The 19,835-nt window shown below is 36.2% G+C and overlaps 1 protein-coding gene across 2 annotated transcripts in view; it reads right to left on the bottom strand.

Annotated features, from left to right (window-relative positions):
* TRIM67 (tripartite motif containing 67) overlaps nucleotides 1–19,835 on the bottom strand; it is an 80,181-nt gene that overhangs the window by 36,119 nt on the left and 24,227 nt on the right. For both annotated transcript variants that reach the window (XM_044672612.1, XM_044672613.1), the window contains 2 exons: nucleotides 4,968–5,063; nucleotides 826–948 (listed from right to left, as the gene is read on the bottom strand). In XM_044672612.1, coding sequence (XP_044528547.1) covers nucleotides 826–948; nucleotides 4,968–5,063 — 219 coding nt within the window. The remainder of the gene's footprint in view (nucleotides 1–825; nucleotides 949–4,967; nucleotides 5,064–19,835) is intronic.

Genomic DNA, 19,835 nt, shown 5'->3' with positions numbered 1-19,835 from the left:
TAATTTGGCCAAGGTCATATGGGAATAAAAGATCTACACAGAAGCCAGGTCTACATCTGGCTCAGTAGATCAAATTTGAACTTAAAGAAAAGAACAGCGCCATAGTTGTGTCTTTGAATATATCTTTCAAGATTTCTGTTATGTCTCCTTCCATTTATGAATATAACTTTATTCTGTAATATTGTACACTGTGTGAATACAAGTGGGTTATTGGTTGTAGTCTTATGCACATATATTATCCCATGTTTCCTCTGTGGAGCCTCAGAGCCAACAAAATGAGAAAATCCCTACTATATAAATAAAATGCTTTGTGTCCTGAGTGAGTTTGCCACCAAGCTTATACCCATCAAAAGAAGGAGCTTATGATTAAATAGTAAAGATGAAGGATGGCCATGCAACTAATGGAAGTATAGGTCAATGGAGTAACTTCAAGAAAGAATTGGAATTATGTGTAAATGTAGACTGTAGGGGAGGAGGTGAATTTGACAGCAGGCACTTCCTAGATGAGATGGGGCTGAAGCATGTAGGCTTTAAAAGGGGAGAGAGGTGCTATGAATGTTTCTCTAGAAAGGGTGAGTGGTTGATGTAATATTTTCTTATTTGCTAAGAACATTAAATTGGAGAAGGAAATGGCAAACCACTCCAGGATCTGCCAAGAAAATGGGGTCACAGAGAGTCGGACATGACTGAAATGACTGAAGAACAACAAAGAACATTACAGCTCTTTCTTCTCTGGAGACTGTGAATGGGGACTGAAAAACAGATTTCTTCTAGGTGACAGCTACCAAGGAGACAGGCGCCCCCTCCCAACCCCCAGTCACTCACCTTCAATTTGTGTTCCCGCTCTTTAGTGACCTTGGTGAGTAATTTGGCTTTTTGTCGAGTTAAAGCATCAACCAGGGCATCGCACTGAGCAACCAGGCAGGCTTCATAGTCTAGCCCATTTTCCTGGAGGAAATCAAGGTTTTATCAAGAAGAAAGATTAGAATGGAGTGTTGTTGCTATTTCTCTCGATTCCACTGTTTCCCTGCATCTTCAGCAGTTAAGTGAATCTTAGATGCCATATTTCTTTGTGATTCCTCTCCATCCTCCTTTTTAAACTGTGACTTGAAGCACTTCAAAACTACCTACTTCAGCTTGTTAAGAGGGCTAGTCTTTAGTGAATCTAACAATGGTTCCACAGTTTATTCCTTTTGGAGAGCTTGGCAGACTAATGCTCAACACAATTCAGGACTTATTTACATAAAAGTGACTATAAATACCTTGGAAGAAGCTGTGATACAATGGAAAAATCAATGGACTCAGAGTCAGAGGACAAGGGTTTGAGTCCCAACTCAGCCACTTACTAGCCTCTTGATCTTGAATGAATTCCTTCCTAGCTATGTAACCCTGATTAAGTTGCTTAACTTCTCTAAGGAAAGGGCTCTGTATAAGTTTAAAAATATAAAATATTTTACATGTATATAATATACAATAGAAAAATAAAGCATCATTTAAATGTCATTATTTAATTTAATAATAAGTTACTATTTATACATGATATTATTTATATATAATAAAATAATTTAATAATAATTTAATGATGACCATTAAGTAGTCATTTATGTGTTTTTTGTTTGTTTGGATCTTTGATTTCATGGATATAGGAAATTGTAGTATGGGAACTGCTTCCACTGTTTTAGATTGATGACACTCCCTCCCTGCATAAATATAGCCTGAGAGTTTCCTTGATCACTGAGAGATTAAATGACTTACATATGGTCATATAGTCAATATGTATCAGATGTTCCTGAGCCCTAGACTGGACCTCTATCCATAATAGCTAATGGTTTCTTCTTATGCGTATGATATGTTCAGAAATACACACAAACATACCCATATATTCATATATAAATTACTCATTCAATAAAAACAGACATATATACAAAGCATGGCATAGAAGAAAACTTGGATTCAAATCTTGCCTCTGATAGTTATTATCCATGTGACTTTGGGCAAGTCTCTCTCAGATCCTCAATTTCTTCATTTACAATATGAAAAGATTGGACTGGATAGTTTCTAAGGCTACTTCTAGCTCATATATTATATTTTATAATTATCCATATATATGTGGGTGTATGTAATCAGTAACTGAATCCATATTAAACAGCAACCAGAAAACCAAATGTCAAGCAATTTCTATTGTTAACTTTATTTTCTGATTTGGGATGAAGTTCCCCCTTCATTCTGGTGTCTACAACAGCATTTTATGATTGTTACTTTTTTTTAGTATTAGGATTTAAAATCAACATACACACAAAAACATATGTACTTACATATGTGTATATGTATGCACACATATATAATCTTATTATACCACACCCCACTTATTTCTGATTACCAGGTGAGAAATACATCTTAATAAAAATCAATCAGAAGGTAGATACTCATTGAATTACTCATTTAATAAAAGGCATTTCATCTAGGTGTGATAGGAAGTCAGTCTGGATTTATTGAGAAACTTGGTCATACTCTGTGGGGCTTACACAAAATTGTAAAGATTAATTTGAAATCAAGAAATGGAGTGCCTAGCAATTTAGGATTGGAAATCTTCAACCAAGCCCTTGAAAAGGAATAACCTGAGGGGGAAGAATACACTTTATCAGGGGCAGCTGGGTAGCTCAGTGGATTGAGAGCCAAGCCTAGAGACGGGAGGTCCTAGGTTCAAATCTGGCCTCAGACACTTCCCAGCTGTGCGACCCTGGGCAAGTCACTTGACCCCCATTGCCTACCCTTACCACTCTTCTGCCTTGGAGCCAATACACAGTATTGACTCCAAGACTGAAGGTAAGGGTTTAAAAAAGAATACACTTTGTCCTCAGCCCTGGTCTCTCACCCATTCCCAACCACCTTGGTTGAAGGAAGATCTTGGGAACTTCAGACATTCAGAATATTTGGACCTTTCCTTGTTATCTGAGCAGTTTTCCTCGAATAGTTAACAGCAGTGTCTGTATCAGAATCTAAGAACAGATTAGACTGAAGAAGAAGAGGCAAACTCAGAGATTTGCAAGAAGCTCAGCAGGAAAGTTATATCATACCATACTTATATCATGTCATTCCAAAGGAAACATCATGAGGACTACACAGAAGGGAGAAAATGACTTCCAGAAGCTATGAGGGACTTTCTTTGTGCTCTAAGCTTGAGTACATCTTCTTTGGATTCTGTATGTATTTGTGGTAGAGTGTTGTAAACTTTGGGGAGGAGGAATATTTTGTACCAACAATAGTACTATAGTAAATATCCATTTCTAAAAGCTGATTAAGTTTTACTTACTAACTGATATTAACTGATTATCAAGTGAAGCACAATGGTTGGGAGCTCATGAGCAATGACACTAGAAAAAATATCTTCCACCTTCAAGGTTAACTCTAACGCAGGGGTCAGCAAACAATAGCTAGAATGCCAAATCTGATCAACCCTGATTTTGTATATCCAGTGGACTAAGAATGGTTTAAACTTCATTAAAATTTTTTTATTAAAGCCATTCTTTTAGCTTGTAGCCAGTAGATGTCAGGAATAGTTTACCTGATCTCTTTTCTAGAGCCCTGAGGGGATGTGGTAGCCACCCGCTGAGGTCATAGCCTTGAAGCATGAGGAAGGGCTGAGAAATAAGCTCCAGAACCTGTGCCACACTATTCTATACCACATATTTGCCACTAAAGTCCTGTCTAGAATGAAGATGCTTTTGAGTTGTTAGAGCTTTGGATAAAGGCATGTAAACATGGGTAGGCCTTTTCAAGCTGGAAAGACTTCAGGTAAAAACTTCTGAATAGATTATGTGCTTGTCATTCAAGAACCAGTCAAAGTTTAGAGAGCCTCATCACTAAAAGGCTGCCTACCAGTGGAAAAATTTTTTGGCCCTAGGAAGTCATGAAATCTGTGTCAATAGATTAAGAGCTCTATCTATAAAATCACAGATCTTCTCAATTACTAAAGAATAATGTATCATACATATTCTCAATTTCTTTCCCTGAAAATGACAACATTTGGTGGATGCTCTTATTATACTAGCCATGTCCCCATTGGTGTAAATAATGGATCCTGGCAGGTAGCTGTGTGTATTCAAATCAACACAGCTCAAAGTTATAAATGTATAAAATATGGTAATTGCTTTTAACTGAATGGAAATGTGCAATGCTAATTTGAATAATGCTACCACTTTACAGAATTCATTATTTACACTTTTCTTGACCAATTGAACTCATGGCATCCTTGATATGAAAAGAAATTTAAAGATCATTTAGCCCAACCCCCTCATCTGACAGATGAACAATTTAAGGTCTAGACACCCCTTCTAAACTTTAATATTCTATAGATTAGAGATCTATAGTTGGAGGGAACCTAATCAGCCATCTAACATAATCCCCTAATTTTACAAAAGAGGATCTTCAGTCTCAAGAAAGTTAAGAGACTTGCTATAGACACTTATATTTTAAGCATCAGAGACAGGATTTGAAAGCAGGTCCTCTGCCCTGCTCCTTCAACTGTCCTCTTTATGATAGCCATAACACTTTCTGTTTGTTTTTTTAATACCCTTAAAAATCTGTCTTAGTATCCATTTTAAGACAAAAGAGTGGTAAGGGCTAGGCAATCAGGGTTAAATGACTTGCCTAGAGTTACACAGTAAGGAAATGTCTGAGGCCTAATTTGAACCCAGGTCTTCCCTGGAGCTCCAGGCTCGTACCTAGCTGCTCTGTAAGTTTTTATCTAAACAAATTTCATTTCTTTTCTTAGTTGTCAAATAATTGTCAATATCTTGCCTTTATTACGTTTACAACGGTTAACACCAAATCTTCATTTTATAACCAATACAATCCTTGAAAATGCAATTGTTGTGCTTTTCTTGACTCATCACTTAATGTTTCCCTCCTGGGGGTGGGACAGGGTTGAGGGGAGTCACCCTTACACATTCCCAGGAAATCCTTACCTGGATCTGCTGAAGTATGTTCTTGAGCTGAACCAAGAACTCTTTAGCTTCCTTTGCTTTATCAGAAACCCCATTCAGTGCTTGAGACAGTTGTGCCTAAACCGTACATACATAGATATGGAAGAAAGGAAAATTAGAAATAAAGGAGAGGGCATAATTGACATTTAATAACACTTCCTTTCATTTAAAGAACACATCTCTCTGCAGAGCTATTAATAGTCGATATTTATATAGCACTTTAAGATTTGTAGAGATTTCAACATACATTATCTCATTTAAAAGCATCACAATAGTCTTGTGAGGGAGATGTTATCATTATTTTTTGTATGGATGCAGAAATTTATGGTTCTAGGGATTAGATGCTTTGCTCATGATCGCACAGCTGATGTACAAGAAATGGCATTTGAACTACATACTTGAATTACCAACCTTACAAGGCAATTGAGGAGAGAAGAATGTATGATAAACATTAAAGCCTCATAGAAACACAGATCATTTCTCACATAGTCACATCTATAATGTCCACTAGTCACTTTAGAGAATAGAGAAATAAATAGTATATGGCCTTTGTCTTCAAGGAAGTTGCCATTTAGTAGGTAGTATGTGGCATGGACACAAAGGACAAATAGAAAGAATACAAGTAAAAAGGATGGATATTATAAATGCAATAAAAATTGGCCATGAGAAGGAGGAGGGGCAAAGAGACCCATTTGGCTCTCCATCCTGTCCTTTTCAGATGTCCTTCCCCCAGGACTCTAAGAAGCACAGCTCGTGCACAGTGGAAGCATGCAAGCTGCACCAGCTGCTTGTCGATTTGTCGCCAACCCTTCCAATTCTTATTAGTCTCATGGATGAATAAGATGAAAAATAATAGAATCTTAGCCATGGAAGGGATTAGAGGTCACCAAGTACAGGATCATGAGGGATCCTTCTGGTTGTTTACAATTAATCTGTGCTTCTCTAAAACAGATATTAGAATAGAACAAAATATTCATAGCAAACAGTTTTTGGGTTACAAAGAATAGGAAAGAAAGTGAGTTACTATAGATTGAGGAATGACTAAGCAAAATATAACATATGAACATGAAGGAATCTTACTGTATAGTAAAAAAAACAAATATTAAGACTTTAGAGGAATATGGGGAGATTCATAAATTGAATGAGGAAAGCAGAATCTGGAGAACAATATATATGGAGACTAGTTGAACGAAATGTGTTACATGGTTGTAAGCTCCTGGAGGGCACGGATAGTTTTTTGTCTCTTTTTGTATCCCCAGAACTTAGCACAGTGCCTGGCACATGGTAGATACTTTATGAATGTTTTAATTTAATTTAATTTAAATTTAATTTAATGAATATTTAATTGAATTGAAAACTTGAATATAAATGTGATAGAGTACTATTGTGCATTATTGTGCGCTGTTGTGAAATGAGGAAATAAATACTTTCAATTAGGCATTGAAAAACTTTTGTGAATTGTTGCAGAATGAAGAAAGCAAAGTCAGGACAATTTATACTCTAATATCAATATCAAGAAAGTGAAGAATTTTTAAGTTTTATTAACTGATAAAGAATGAAATAAGCAGGCCCAGAGAACAATTTATCCAATAACAACATTGAAAAGACAAACAATTTTGAAAACTGCAAGAACCTTGATCAATGTACTGACTATCCTGGATTCTAGAGATCCAATGATGAAGCATGCTCCCCACCTTCTCATACAAAGGTGATAGACTCAGGGTGAAGAACGAGACATATTTTTTTGGACACAGACAGAGACAACTTTTTTACTTGATTACATATGTTTATTATAAGGAACTTTTTTCTTTTTTTTCAGTGGAGTCCCGAGAGATGGAAAGAAGAAAAAATAGATTTTTATAATTAAAAAAAAAAGTCAACAAGCATATACAAAATATATACAAAACAATCTGGAGTGGTTGGTAATACCCTGACAAATATCTGGTTGGCAGGACTGAAAGACAACCTCATAGTTCAGTAGGCACTCTCCAGCTAGTCACAGTCTTACAGTATGACTTATTAGTGACAGTTCAAGGTTGAAAAGTAGCTTAGGCTCTAGTGCATCTACAAATTGACTTCTTGAATATTATAATATATGTGTCCTGGATAACTTGAACTCCTCACTGATCATTAGGTACTATAGAGGTAGTATATAAAGGGAGACCTTTAATGGGCATGGGAAAACCTTGGTTCTTTTTCCAGCCCCAAACCCATTTTATCTCTTCTCATTATTATAGGTTTGGGAATCACAAACATGTCAGTCAATATGGTACAGTTGTGAAGAATGCAATGGATTTGGACTCAGAAAATCTGGGATTGCATCATAATATTTTTGTCTGTGTGACCATGGGCAAACTGCTTGACTTTTCTGGGCCTTTTTTTTTTTTACTATAAAATGAAATGACTAGATTTAATTTCTCAGGCCCTGTTCAACTCTAAATCATATGATAATTTAAGAAAATGTCAGATATATTGAACTCACGGGAAGAAAGAAACAGAGAAACACATATGAAAGGTATGTGGATTTTATATATAACTTTATAAAGCTGAGAGGCCACATCTCTTCTCCACCTTCCCTAAGGCAAAACAGATCAAAAACTGAGTTCTAATTGAGAATCCTTAGGGTGACATAAAGAGTAGAGGATCCTAAGAATTGTCATACGAGGTCAAACCAAGGGCCTATTTAGGCCAGATTTCAGTTTCTGGCAATGGCCCAGAGGAACAGTTTGTCACATAGCACGGTCACTGTTTGACATGTCATCATCCTCCTAGCTTAGCAACAGTTCTAGGTCCCCTTTTAATAATATTATAGCTCAATCAACTGTGAATTTTGTCCTACCTTTGTGAAATTTTGTTATAGAAGCTTGCCTTCCATTTAACAGCATGGTGAAATAACTAGCAATTTAGACTTAAGGTTAAGAGGATCTGAATTTGAATCCTTGGAACTGTGTGACCACAGACAATCACATAACCTCCTGAGCTTCATTTTCATCTTCAAAATTGAGTTAATAAAAATAAGTGTTTAAGTACCTTTCTTGTGTCAGGAACTGTCTTAGGTGCTGGAGGCGCAAAAATAGGAGTCTCTCTGTTGTTTAAGAGTTTGCATTCTATTGCTTTTGTTAGTGGGGTGGGAGAGTGTGGGGGAAACCATGTACAACAATGAATAAATAAAAGGTATTTGGGGGAGGAGAGATGCCAGCAGCTAAGGAGGTAAGAAAAGGCTTCATTTGTGAAGTGATATTTGAGTTGGGTTTTTAAGGAAACTAAAGATTTTAAGAGGTAAAGGAAAGGAAGAAATACCTCCCAAGTACAGAGGATAGTCTGAGCAAAGATGGGATGTCATATATGAGTATAACCAAAGGACTATTTTGGCTGGACCATATATTTGTGGGAAGGAGAGTAGTATGTAATAAGCCCAGAAAGGGCTTTTTCTGCTAAGCAGAAGAGTTCTTATTTGGTCCTATAGATAATCAGGAGACACGAGTTTATTAAGTAAGGCAGTGACCAGGAAAAGCTTCTTGTAGAATGTGGAATTTTACCTGACACTTAAAAATATCCAGGGAAGCCAGGAGGCAGAAATATGAAAGAACAGTATTGCAAACATGAGGAATAACTGGTGAATATATGTTGAGTCAGTTCTTTTCTGTAAGAAATGTCAAGAGTGTTTTGTGTAAGCAATAAATAAAGCAATGTCACTGGGGACAGATAGATGGCATAGTGGATAGAGTGCCAGGTCTAAAGTCAAGAAGACTCATCTTCCTGAGTTTAATCTGGCCTGGGACACTTTTTAGCTGAGCAACTGTGGGCAAGTCATTTAACCTTGTTTGTCTAAGTTCCTCATCTGTAAAATGAATTAGAGAAGGAAATGGCAAACCAGCTCTAGTAATTTTGCAAAGAAAACCCCAAATGAGGTCATGAAGAGTTGGACAGGACTGAAATAACTGAAAAACAACAACAAATGGCAGTTAGTAAAGTATAAGAAAATTGGAAAGGCAAGAAGGGGAAAGGTTATGAAGGGCTTTAAAAGTCAGAGGATTTTATATTTGATACTGGAGATAATAGGGAATTGATGAAGTTACTTGAGTAGGAGGGAATTTGATACTTGAGGAAGATTTTTTGACAGCTCAATTGGAAGATGGACTGTAGTGGGGAAGAGATAAGGTAGGGAGATCAACCAGTAATTGCAATAACCCAACTATAAGGTGATAAGAACCTGTACCAGGGTAGTGACAGTGTCTGTGGAAAGAAGGGTTATATACAAGAGATATCATAAAGGTAAGACTGAGAGTACTTGATGACAGATTGGAAATGGGGAGGATGAGAGAAGTGAAGAGTCAAGGATGATACCTAGGTTTTGAATCTCGATGACTGCAAAGATAGTGATGCCTTAACAGTAACAGAAAAGTTAGGAAGAAGGGAGGGTTTGTGGGGGGTGATGGTGAAGATAATGAGTTTAGTTTTAGATATATCAAAGTCAAGATATCTTCAAGACCATGAGTTTAAGATGTCCAATAAGCAGTTAGAGATGCAAGACTGAAAGTCAGGAGAGAGGTTAGGGCTGGATAAATAGACCTGAGAATCATCTGCAGAAGGATCATAATTAAATCCATTCAGAGCTGATGAGATCACCAAATAAAATATTATAGAGGAAGAAGAGGACTCAGGTCAGAGCTTTGAGGAACATCCCTACTTAATGGGCTCAACTTGGATGAAGATCCAACAAAGAGACTCAGAAGAAGCACTCAAATAGGAGAATTAGGAGAGTACAATGTCACAAAAATCTAGAAAGAAGAGAATGTCAAAGAGAAGAGAATGACTAACAATGAGGGATGAGGAATGAGAAAAGGTCATTAGATTTAAAAATTTAAAAATTTTCAGTAACTTTTGGAAAGAGTAGTTTAAGTTGAATGATGACATCAGAAGACAGACTGCAGAGAAATTAGAGGAGAATGAGAAGAAGGAAGACATCAATTGTAGATAGTTTTCTAAAGGAGTGCAGCCATAAAAGAGAGCTAATAATTGAGAGAGAGAGAGAGAAGTAGAATCTGAGCACCTCAAGAACTATTCCTCAGAAATTCAGTGTCCATAGGTAAAGTTTTCATTGGTGGGAAATATGCATGTTAATACAATCTTCCATAAATCGAATTAGTTCATAGTCAATTATATTTTTAGGATAGAAGTATAAGTGTGTGTGGAGGGAGATATGCATTTTATTCTTTAGAATATTTTTCATATATTCAAAAGAATTATTCTCCGATTTAATAGATTAAAAGTAAAATGGGAGTTCAGGGAGTCTTTCAAGGAACTACTGATTTCCTTTAGGAGCTGAAATAATGGCACCAGGAGTGAAGAAACTTGCCTTCAGGATGTACCATCTGTTTGCTCCAGATTTTGCCTATGTGGTTCCCTTGAGCTTCCATCCCTTCAAACCTCACCCACTGGACATCATATGAATGGCCATCTGACTTTGCACAACTCAACATTTCTATAACATAAAAAGCACATATAGGAACTAAATTCAAGACCTTTTGACACACACTGATATACAACAGGGAAAGTTGGTATGGTAGAAAAAGAATTGAATTGGGAGTTGGAAAGCTTGGATTCTGGTCCCAACTTTACCACTAATTGGCTCTGTGACCAATTGTTTACTCTTTCTCATCCTCACATTTCTCAACTGAAAAATAAAATGATGGTATTAAACTAGATTAGATATCCTTAAGGTCCCTTCAACACTAGACTTTTATGTTTCAATTCATAAGATCAAAGAATCATAAATTTATAGCTAGACGGGACAATAAAGGTCATCTAGTCATATCCTTCCAATTTATATATGAGGAAATGTAAGTCTAGAAAGGTTTAGGAAATTTGATTGAGTTCACTTCAATTACATTTAACCAAGTTTCATACTTGTATCACATCTTGCCTAGAGTATTATCCACATCCCTCTGGTTGTACAAGCTTTTCCCCTACAAATTACTTTGTATGTATTGTGCATTTCATTTTCTGTAAACGTACTAGAATATGAGCTCTTGAGGGCTTTGGGCTCTTTGCTTTTGCCTTTTCATCCCAAGTACCTACTCACAGTACCTGGTACTTTGTAAGTGTCTACTAAATGCTTGTTGAATATTGAGTGATTGCATTCATCTGGGTAAGATGGGCCTGGGAACATGTTTCATGGAAATATTGCCAACTGAATTAAGGCTTGAAGTAAGGGGGGCATTTCATTAAGAAGAGGTGTAGAGATAAAGAAAGTATCAAAAGTCCATTCCAGGAAAGCAAGATAATGCAGAAGAGAGTAGGATGGGAGAGCAGTAATTTGGTTAGAATAGTTGAAGGAAATTCTATTCCTTTCATGACTTGATGTGAGTTTATCATTCTCAAGGGAGTTGCTGGGGCTAAAGAGCTCCAAGTTCAATCCTAATACAAAGAACTTCTACTCCCTTCTCATTCTTTACTTCAACCCATGGAGCTAAATAATAACCCTCTCACAGTTCCCTGCTGCTTCCCTCTGGGGCAACCTGCCTATAGTTAGCAAAGCTCTTCCCCTAGGCAGCTCAGGCTTCATTTCCCAGTGTCTCTGAACTGGCAAGCCAGCTGGGGAACTGATCTTTTTAAGGATTCAAGAGCCTAGTAACCAAAAATTACATAACAGTCCTATTTAGGTTTACAAAGCTTGACAGTGATCTTTTAATAGCCCTTACTACTGATGGAGACCCAACAACAGATTTCTGAATCTGGAAAACAAAATAGTAGTACTCTGTAGGGCTCATTGAAGAAGGGAGAGGGAGGTACCTCCTATTTATGGAGATTGTGGGAGGCCAGGGAAGGGGTAGGTACTGAAGTCTTCATTGTTAGAATAGAAAATATTGAGGCACCAAGTGGGGTCATGACTCAGTCACACATGGTATTGTCAGGCCTCCCTAATTCCCAAGTTCAAGCCATTTCAACAGCATAGCATTTTCCTTTAAGTATCTCCCAGGACCCCTGGGATAAAAGGCATGAGAAATTGAGAAGGAAAAGAGATAAAGCCTGCTAATGAAAAGAACTCATGATTATTATTCTTACATTATGATTATTATTATCAAATGCTCACATTTGTTGTGTGGCTGCAAGCCATGGAAAACACAGACTGAAGAATTAAAAATAAGTATTAGTTCACTTACTGCGGGCTTCCCCCTTTCTCCTCTTCATTCCCAAACCCATTGACATCATCCCCCACTTGCCTCCTCCCTCTGCTTCCCTCTCAATTGAGAATCTTGCCTCTTTAGTTTAAAAAAGAAAAAGAGAGAGACCATTTGATGTGAGCTCCTTCTTTTCTCATTCTCTTCATCTCAAAACTCCTTGACATCATTTCCCATTCTCTCCTCTGTTCTTCTAGCCCAGGGGTCGGCAACCTTTTTGGCCGTGAGAGCCATAAACGCCACATTTTTTAAAATGTAATTTCGTGAGAGCCGTACAGTGCTCAGAGTGCACGCTCCTGTAACAGTGCCTGAAAAAAAAATTGACTTTATGGCTCCTGTAGAAAGAGCCATATCTGGCCCTCAAAAGAGCCAGATATGGCTTGAGAGCCATATGTTGCCGACCCCTGTTCTAGCCTCTTACAGAGAGGTTACTCTTCTCCTTGCCAAGGTCAACCCTTTGCCAATTGCTCTTGATCTTTCCCCCTACCACCTTCTATTGCAGACTGTACCTCAATTATCCCTTCCTTCTAATCTTCAATCTCTCTTTATGCATTTATTCCATCTCTACCAGCTTCAAACAACCCTTGGCTTCCCCATCTTAAAAAACAAAAGAGAACTTCACTAGACTTTTGCACCATTCCCTCAAGGTACCAACCTATGCCTTTTCTCCATTTCTTAGCCAAATTCCTAGAAGAATCTGTTAATATTCCCTTTATCTACTTTCTCTCCTCTTATTCCTCAATCCTTTGAAATCTAACTTCTGTTCTTATCACTAGACTGAAATGACTGTCTTCAGTTATCAGTGATCTGCCATAGGTGCCTCCATTGTGGAGGAAGAACTATATTCAATCTTAAAGTTTCCTAATTTAACTAATACTTCTGCTAATGAGGTGCTAATCTCATTTGTTTCTATGCTGCTGAAGAACTTTAAGTAATATCAGTTCCCAATAGATTTTGGCACCTTGGGGCAAAGCCCTGTTCTATCTATTTCTCTGCCAAATGCGATAGATACTTTCTCAGTTTACTCAGGAAACAGGATATACATGGAAAAGGCCATAGCTTCCATGTTACCTTTTTCAGTCACATGCATGTTTTTGTATTAATATACATGTTGCCTTACAATTGAAAGGCACTCACGTATATGTTGAATAAAGATAATTGGTAACATATTTCCTATGCAAAAGCTGTAGTAATATGTACTAAACGGTCAGACTAAAATCTAGATGAAGGCAGGAATGCTAAATTTTGAGCTAGAACACCTTGGTTTAAGTCCTATGTTTTCATCAAGCTCCTTACCTCAGTGTCTTCATCTGTAAAAAGGAAATTGGATTAGATTTTCTCTAAGATTCTCCTAACTAAAAAATGCTATGATCCTCAAGGTCAGTTCTAATATGTAATCAGAGTAAGTCAGTCAAGCTCAATTGAAGGACCATTGTCTAAAGATCCTTCTTGAAAATATTTTCATGGACTAAAAGGTATTTCCTTTGAGACTTGCTGTATTGCTGAAATCTTCTTTTGAAATGGAAATATCCTGGGAAGAGGAATATATTAATCAATTAACATAACAATGTTCTTATTATTAATATAACCCATTATATTGATAGTTTTCCTAATTTTTTAAACAATTCTGTTTTCCTGGTATATAACTTTGTCATTATGTTTAATCTTTGTGATATATTGCTGTAGATTCTTGCCAATATTTTATTTAAAAATTTTGTTTCAATGTTCATTAGCAATAATGGTCAATAGTTTTCTTTTTCTGATTTGATTCTCCCTGGTTTAGGTGTCAGGTCCATATTTGTATCATAGAAAGGAGTTAGTAGTACTTCTTTTTCCATTTCTCAAACAGTTTATTTAAAAAAATTAAATTTAAACTCTTACCTTTCATTGTAGAATCAATATTGATTCCAAGGCTGAAGAGCAGTAAAGGCTACACAGTGGGGGATAAGTGTTTTACTCAGGGTAACACAACTAGGAAGTGTCTGAGGCCAGATCTGAATCCAGAATCTCCTATTTCTAGGCCTGTCTCTCAATCCATGGAGCCACCTAGTTACTCCCAAGAATTTATTTTAACATTGGATTTAATCTTTATTTGAATGTTTGATATAATTTGTTTATAAATCTGCCTGGTCCTCCAGTTCTCTCTACCCTCTACCCAGAACTCATTTGGTGTTTGTTCAATTTCTTTTCCTTAGTTTGGCTTACTTAATTTTTTTAAAATGTCCTTTATTTCCTATTCTGTTCATCTAGGGATTTTATATTTTTTAAGTACCTACTCATTTTATTTAGGTTGTGTATTATATTGACATATAATTGGGGAAAATAATATCCAATAATTTTCTTTCTTTTGTCATTTCTTGTAAATTAATTTTTTCATTTTTTATTGATGATTTGTTTTTTTCTCTTTTTACAGAATCATATGAACTTATAAAATCAAATAAAGAAATATTTATTGGTATTTAAATTTTTCCTAGTATTATTCATTTTAATTTTTGTTTTAATTTTGTTAACCTTCTTTGATTTTAAGAATTTCAACTTGTTTAATTAGGGGATTTCAATTTTCTTAATTGTGTGCCCAATTACTTGATCTGTTCTTTCTCTCTTTAATGCCGGGTTCGGCAACCTTTTTGGCTGTGAGAGCCATAAACGCCACATTTTTTAAAATGTAATTTCGTGAGAGCTATATAGTGCTCACAGTGTGTGGTCCTGTAACAGTGCCTGAAAAAAAAAATCGACTTTATGGCTCCTGCAGAAAGAGCCATATCTGGTCCTCAAAAGAGCCTGATATGGCTCAAGAGCCATATGTTGCTGACCCCTGCTTTAATGGATAAATTTGCTAAGATATGTAAATTTTCTCCTAAATTGCTTTGACTCAATCCCATAAAGTTTATGACGTTGTCTCACTTTCTGTCATTCCTGTGATTTGTCCTTTGACCCACTCTTTCTTTAGGATTAAGTTATTTAGACATTAATTAATCTCAAATTGTTTCTTCAGCCACTTTTTATTGAATATAGCTTTTTTTTTACATAGTGGGAGCAAAAATATGCTTAATATTTCTGCTTTCCTACATTTTTTGTGAGATTTTCATTTCATAATCCTTGGTCAGTTTTTGTCAAGGAGTTAATATTAAAGAATATGTATAGTCCTTTCTGGTGCCATTTAGTAATTGTAAGACATTTATTATTTCTAATATTTTAAAAATTCTAATTATGTTATTAACTTTTTTGTTTATGTTTTTGTTAGATTGGCTAGCTCTCAACTGGTACTCTAAGGTTTCCCATTATTAAATATTTATTATCTATTTCCCCCTATAACTCATTGAGCTTTTCTTTTGAGTATTTAGATGCTATGTCATTTGATGAACATATGTTTAGCATCAATTAATTAATTAATGGTCAGTGATAATTTTCAGCATAATATGGTTTCTTTGTCTTTTAATTAATTCTACTTGTGCTGTTGCCTTTTCTGAAATCAAATAGTCTACCTTATGGCTCCTTTACTTTAGCTTAAGTATAATAGATTTTGTTCTAGCTTTTTATTTGATCATTTTATGAAACTTTATGTTTCAAGTATGTTTTTTTTGGCAAAAAACATATTGTTAATTTCTGCTTTCTAATCCAGTTTGCTATCCTCTTCCATTTTAAGGGTGAGCTAATTCCATTCACATTCATAGTATCATTAATTGCATATTTTCTTGCTTTGTAGTCTGTTGCAGTTTTCCCTCCCTTTCTCCTCTTTACAAAGGAGAGGGTAGTGAGTGAAGAGTGTGCTCAGAACCAGTGCTTGATGCAATTTGCTTCCACTCTTCTGACCCCCTCTTCTCTTTTCCTAACTTAGATCCCAATCACAAATTCTTTCTCCTTACTTTTTTTCCATTTAAAATATTTCTAAGTGGCTCACCCTCCATGGTTAGTTTTCTTTGCTTATGACTAATCCTTTCCTAAATACATCTTCTCTCTTTTTCTTCCTTTCTGGCTCTCTCTCCATTCCTACCTATTGTTGTATACCCTGTTGTATGAAATGTACTTTCCCCCATCCAATTCTGTTTGTATATATGCTAGTTCATTTTGATCAGTTTGGATGAAAGTAAGTCTTGAGTACTTCCCCACTCTTACCTCCTTGTTGGCCAGTCTGTTAGCATTTATTAAGTGCCTGCCATGTGCCAGGCACTGTGCTATGTGCTGGAGATACAAAGAAAGGCAAAAAAAAATACCTGCTCTCAAGGAACTCATTCTTATGGGGAACACAGCATGCTCCTTATTTTTATACTCTTCTACTTCTAACACAGTGTGGAGCAGTTGTCAGGGTGGGCAGGCAAGAAGATTGGGCTGCATTGTTCCTCTTTCTCCACCACCTTCACAGGTCTTTCCTCTAACATCCTTATTTTAAATTTAGATAAAGAAACTGAGGTCCTGAGAAACTATACAAGCTTTGATGTAAGGTCATACATCTAACAAATAGTCAGGACTCAAATATAGGTCCCATGATTCCAATTACATCACTCTGAAGAGAATGTGACTCCCTAACCCCTTTAAATGAGATCATAGATATTAGAATTAATCAAAGAAGGAAATTAATTTTGGATAATGAGTGATTAGTAATTAATGAAATTATATTAGATATATTTTATATTAATATATTAACTATTACATTAATGAAGTATATTTAACTATTTCTTTCTTTATACTGCAACTCTCAATAAGCCAGTATTTTGCATTAGAGTGTGACTCATTAGTAGAGGCTATGACTTCTGAGAGCATTCTTTAAACAGAAGGCTAGGAGACCATGCCCTTTGAGCATCCTCTTAGCGGAAGACCTATGGGTCATTACCTCTGAGAAGGTGCTTTAAGCAGAACTATCATATAAGGCATATCCTCTTGCTATGTAAGGCACATATATCATACAGCATGTCTGGAGGAATGGGAGTGGTATGGGACAGACTCTGTGATCTGTCCTCCTAAGGTCTTGTATGAGGAAGTGTTAGGGTATATAAAGGATGGGAAACTCTCATTCTATTGTCTTTGGAGTGAAGAAGTCTAATGACCAGCTGTGATGAGGAACACAGGTCTCTCTCAATAAACCCGTGACTGGTCTGGAGTTTGCCTCTTTGTTTTCTTTCAGATTGGCTGAAAAATATCTGTCACAACTCTTTGCCACAGCACCACAGCTACCTCTGTCCAGATCCAGTTCCTAAGGATGTGTCTGCTTTGTACCTTGGGAGGCATCATTTAATTCCCACAGGAATTTCTTGGGTGATAGTCCTGCCTTGGGTATCCTCTCCCTGAGGAGACATGGTTCAAGTTCATTGAGAAAAGTAAAGGAAAAACAAGTTGGAAGGCCTATGCACAACTATGCCTACTCTAAATTCCTCTCCATCTTACCCCTCTTCTCAGATTATTCAATGGGAATAATTCATTATAGCAACTCTGACCAAGATAAGAATAGGAGGCGCAAAATAGAACACCAGAGAAATCTTGGTTTAGACTCAATCAATCAACTAGCATTTATTAAGCACCTATATGTCAGGCACTCTCTTGACTCTGTGGATACAAAGACAAAAGGGGCACAATCCCTCTTATCAAGGAGATTACATTTTAATCAAAGTCCTGACTTTGAGTTTTAACTATGACATGGAATATCTGAGTATTGAGTAAGCCATTCCATCTTTCTAAGGCTCAGTTTCCCTTAGGGATGTCATGATAATTGTCTTCAAGTTTTTGATGGGAAGGCAAGTGGAAAGTGGATCAGACGTGTTCTGATTGGTCTCTGAATGTTTACCTAGGAGCAAGAGTAGTAAGTTTTAAAGAGAGGTAAATTTAGATTCTTCTAAGAGAGCTAACCAACAGTGGAATAGCCTGCCTTAGGAGATAGTGGGTTCTTCAATTCTGAAAGGATTCAAGTAGAGGGTTCATGACTATTTGTTAGCAATGAAATCTTTAGAAAGGTTTCCTGATCTGAAAAGGGTTAGATTCAATGGAAGGTATTGGATGTGCTCAACATCAGTTACTTACTTGGATTTTCATAATAAAATATAGTTATTGAAAGGGTGCCTTCATTCTCTAGACCTTTCTAGGTTTAAAGGAGGGAATGAGTAAAAGATATGAATGATGGGGGAAGGGGAAGTTTGTGCAAAAAGAAGCATCAAAGAACTTATTTTCAGTTATAAATGGCACAGCCAATAATAATTTGTTCAGCTGAACTCCCCTGATTTCTTAATCCCTACTGATTTTCAATTAGGAAGTATTAAGTACTTGCTTGCATGAAGTACTACAAAAATATGCTGACCTACAAGGGTTTTCCAAACTAAGATGAAGGACAAGAAAGGACACACAGAAAGAGGATTCAAACACCTAAACAAATATTAACAGATACACAAATTAAGGCAAGCATGTAATATTAAATATAATTCAATAGAAATAGAAATGCCTATCATGATGTGGTGAGAGAAGAGAATCTCCCCAGTTGGGTTAGGGCCATTGAGACTTTCTCCCACTCTTTTACTCTATGGATTGTCATTAATTATCAATGAAAGTATAATAATAGCTCAAATTGGCAAAGCACATTAATCTCATTTGATCTTTCTAATAAATAAATAGTTATTAGTATTACATTCATTTTATAGCTGAGGAAAAAAAGAATTAGAGAAGTTAAAGGCCTTGCATAGCATCACATAGCTAAGTAGCCAAGGCAGAATTCCAATCTAGATCTTCTACATTCTAAATCCAGTGCTCTATTCTCTATGCCACATTACCTTAGAAATAATGATAGGAATTTTTTTTAAAGTATCAAGTTTACTTCTAGAGAAAGAAGATAGAATCTGAATGCAGATGGAAGGATAGTTCTTTTCACTTCTTCATTTTCTTCATTTTTTAAAATGTGTCTTCTTCCCCAACATGACCCATATGGGAATATGCCTGATTGCAGAAATATAGCCTATACCAAATTGCTTACTGTTTCAGAGGAGGGAAAGGGGAGGGAGGGAGTGATAGATAGAATTTGGAACTCAAAATTTTAGAAAATTAATGCTAAAAATGATTTTTAAGTGTAATTGGGGAAATACATATATTTAAAAGTAGCACCTAATTGCAGATTCCCATATGAATCTAATAAAATTAGAATATATGTGTTCTTTCATTTACATAATAGCACCTTTTATTCTAGCATGTAGCACTGTGTTTCACACATTATTTTTTTATCCTGACTTGTGACTTTATTGGTGTATTACTCATCATTGAGGAAACTCCCTCTACCAATGCAGACCTGTAAATGTTCTGCACCCTATTTTCTTAGACAGTTGTCTTGGGCATAGAAAGGTTAAGTGACTTGCCTAAGGTTACGCAGCTGGAATGTGTCAGTGGTGAGTATTGAATCCAAGTTTTCTGATTTTGAAGCTGGTCCTCTACCTAATTTGCCATGCTGACTCTCTGCTTTGCACATAGTAAATGTGAAAAAAACCTTATTGTTTGTTGAATAAGATGATGGGGTAGGGGTGGATATTGTGTATGAAGAACAATAGCAGTTCCTAGATATATTTTCCATCCACCTGCTGTGATTATATTTTATTCCCAAAGAATGACAGCAAATGCCATTGTTGATAGACCATAGGGTGTTGACCTAGGCTACTACTTCATCTCACTATTCTAAAAGCCAAACAATCCTGGCATA

The sequence above is a fragment of the Gracilinanus agilis genome, chromosome 4, assembly GCF_016433145.1.
Source record: "Gracilinanus agilis isolate LMUSP501 chromosome 4, AgileGrace, whole genome shotgun sequence".
NCBI lineage: Eukaryota > Metazoa > Chordata > Mammalia > Didelphimorphia > Didelphidae > Gracilinanus > Gracilinanus agilis.
The sequence above is the reverse complement of the archived record's forward strand: the minus strand, read 5'-3'. Positions and strand labels throughout refer to the sequence as shown.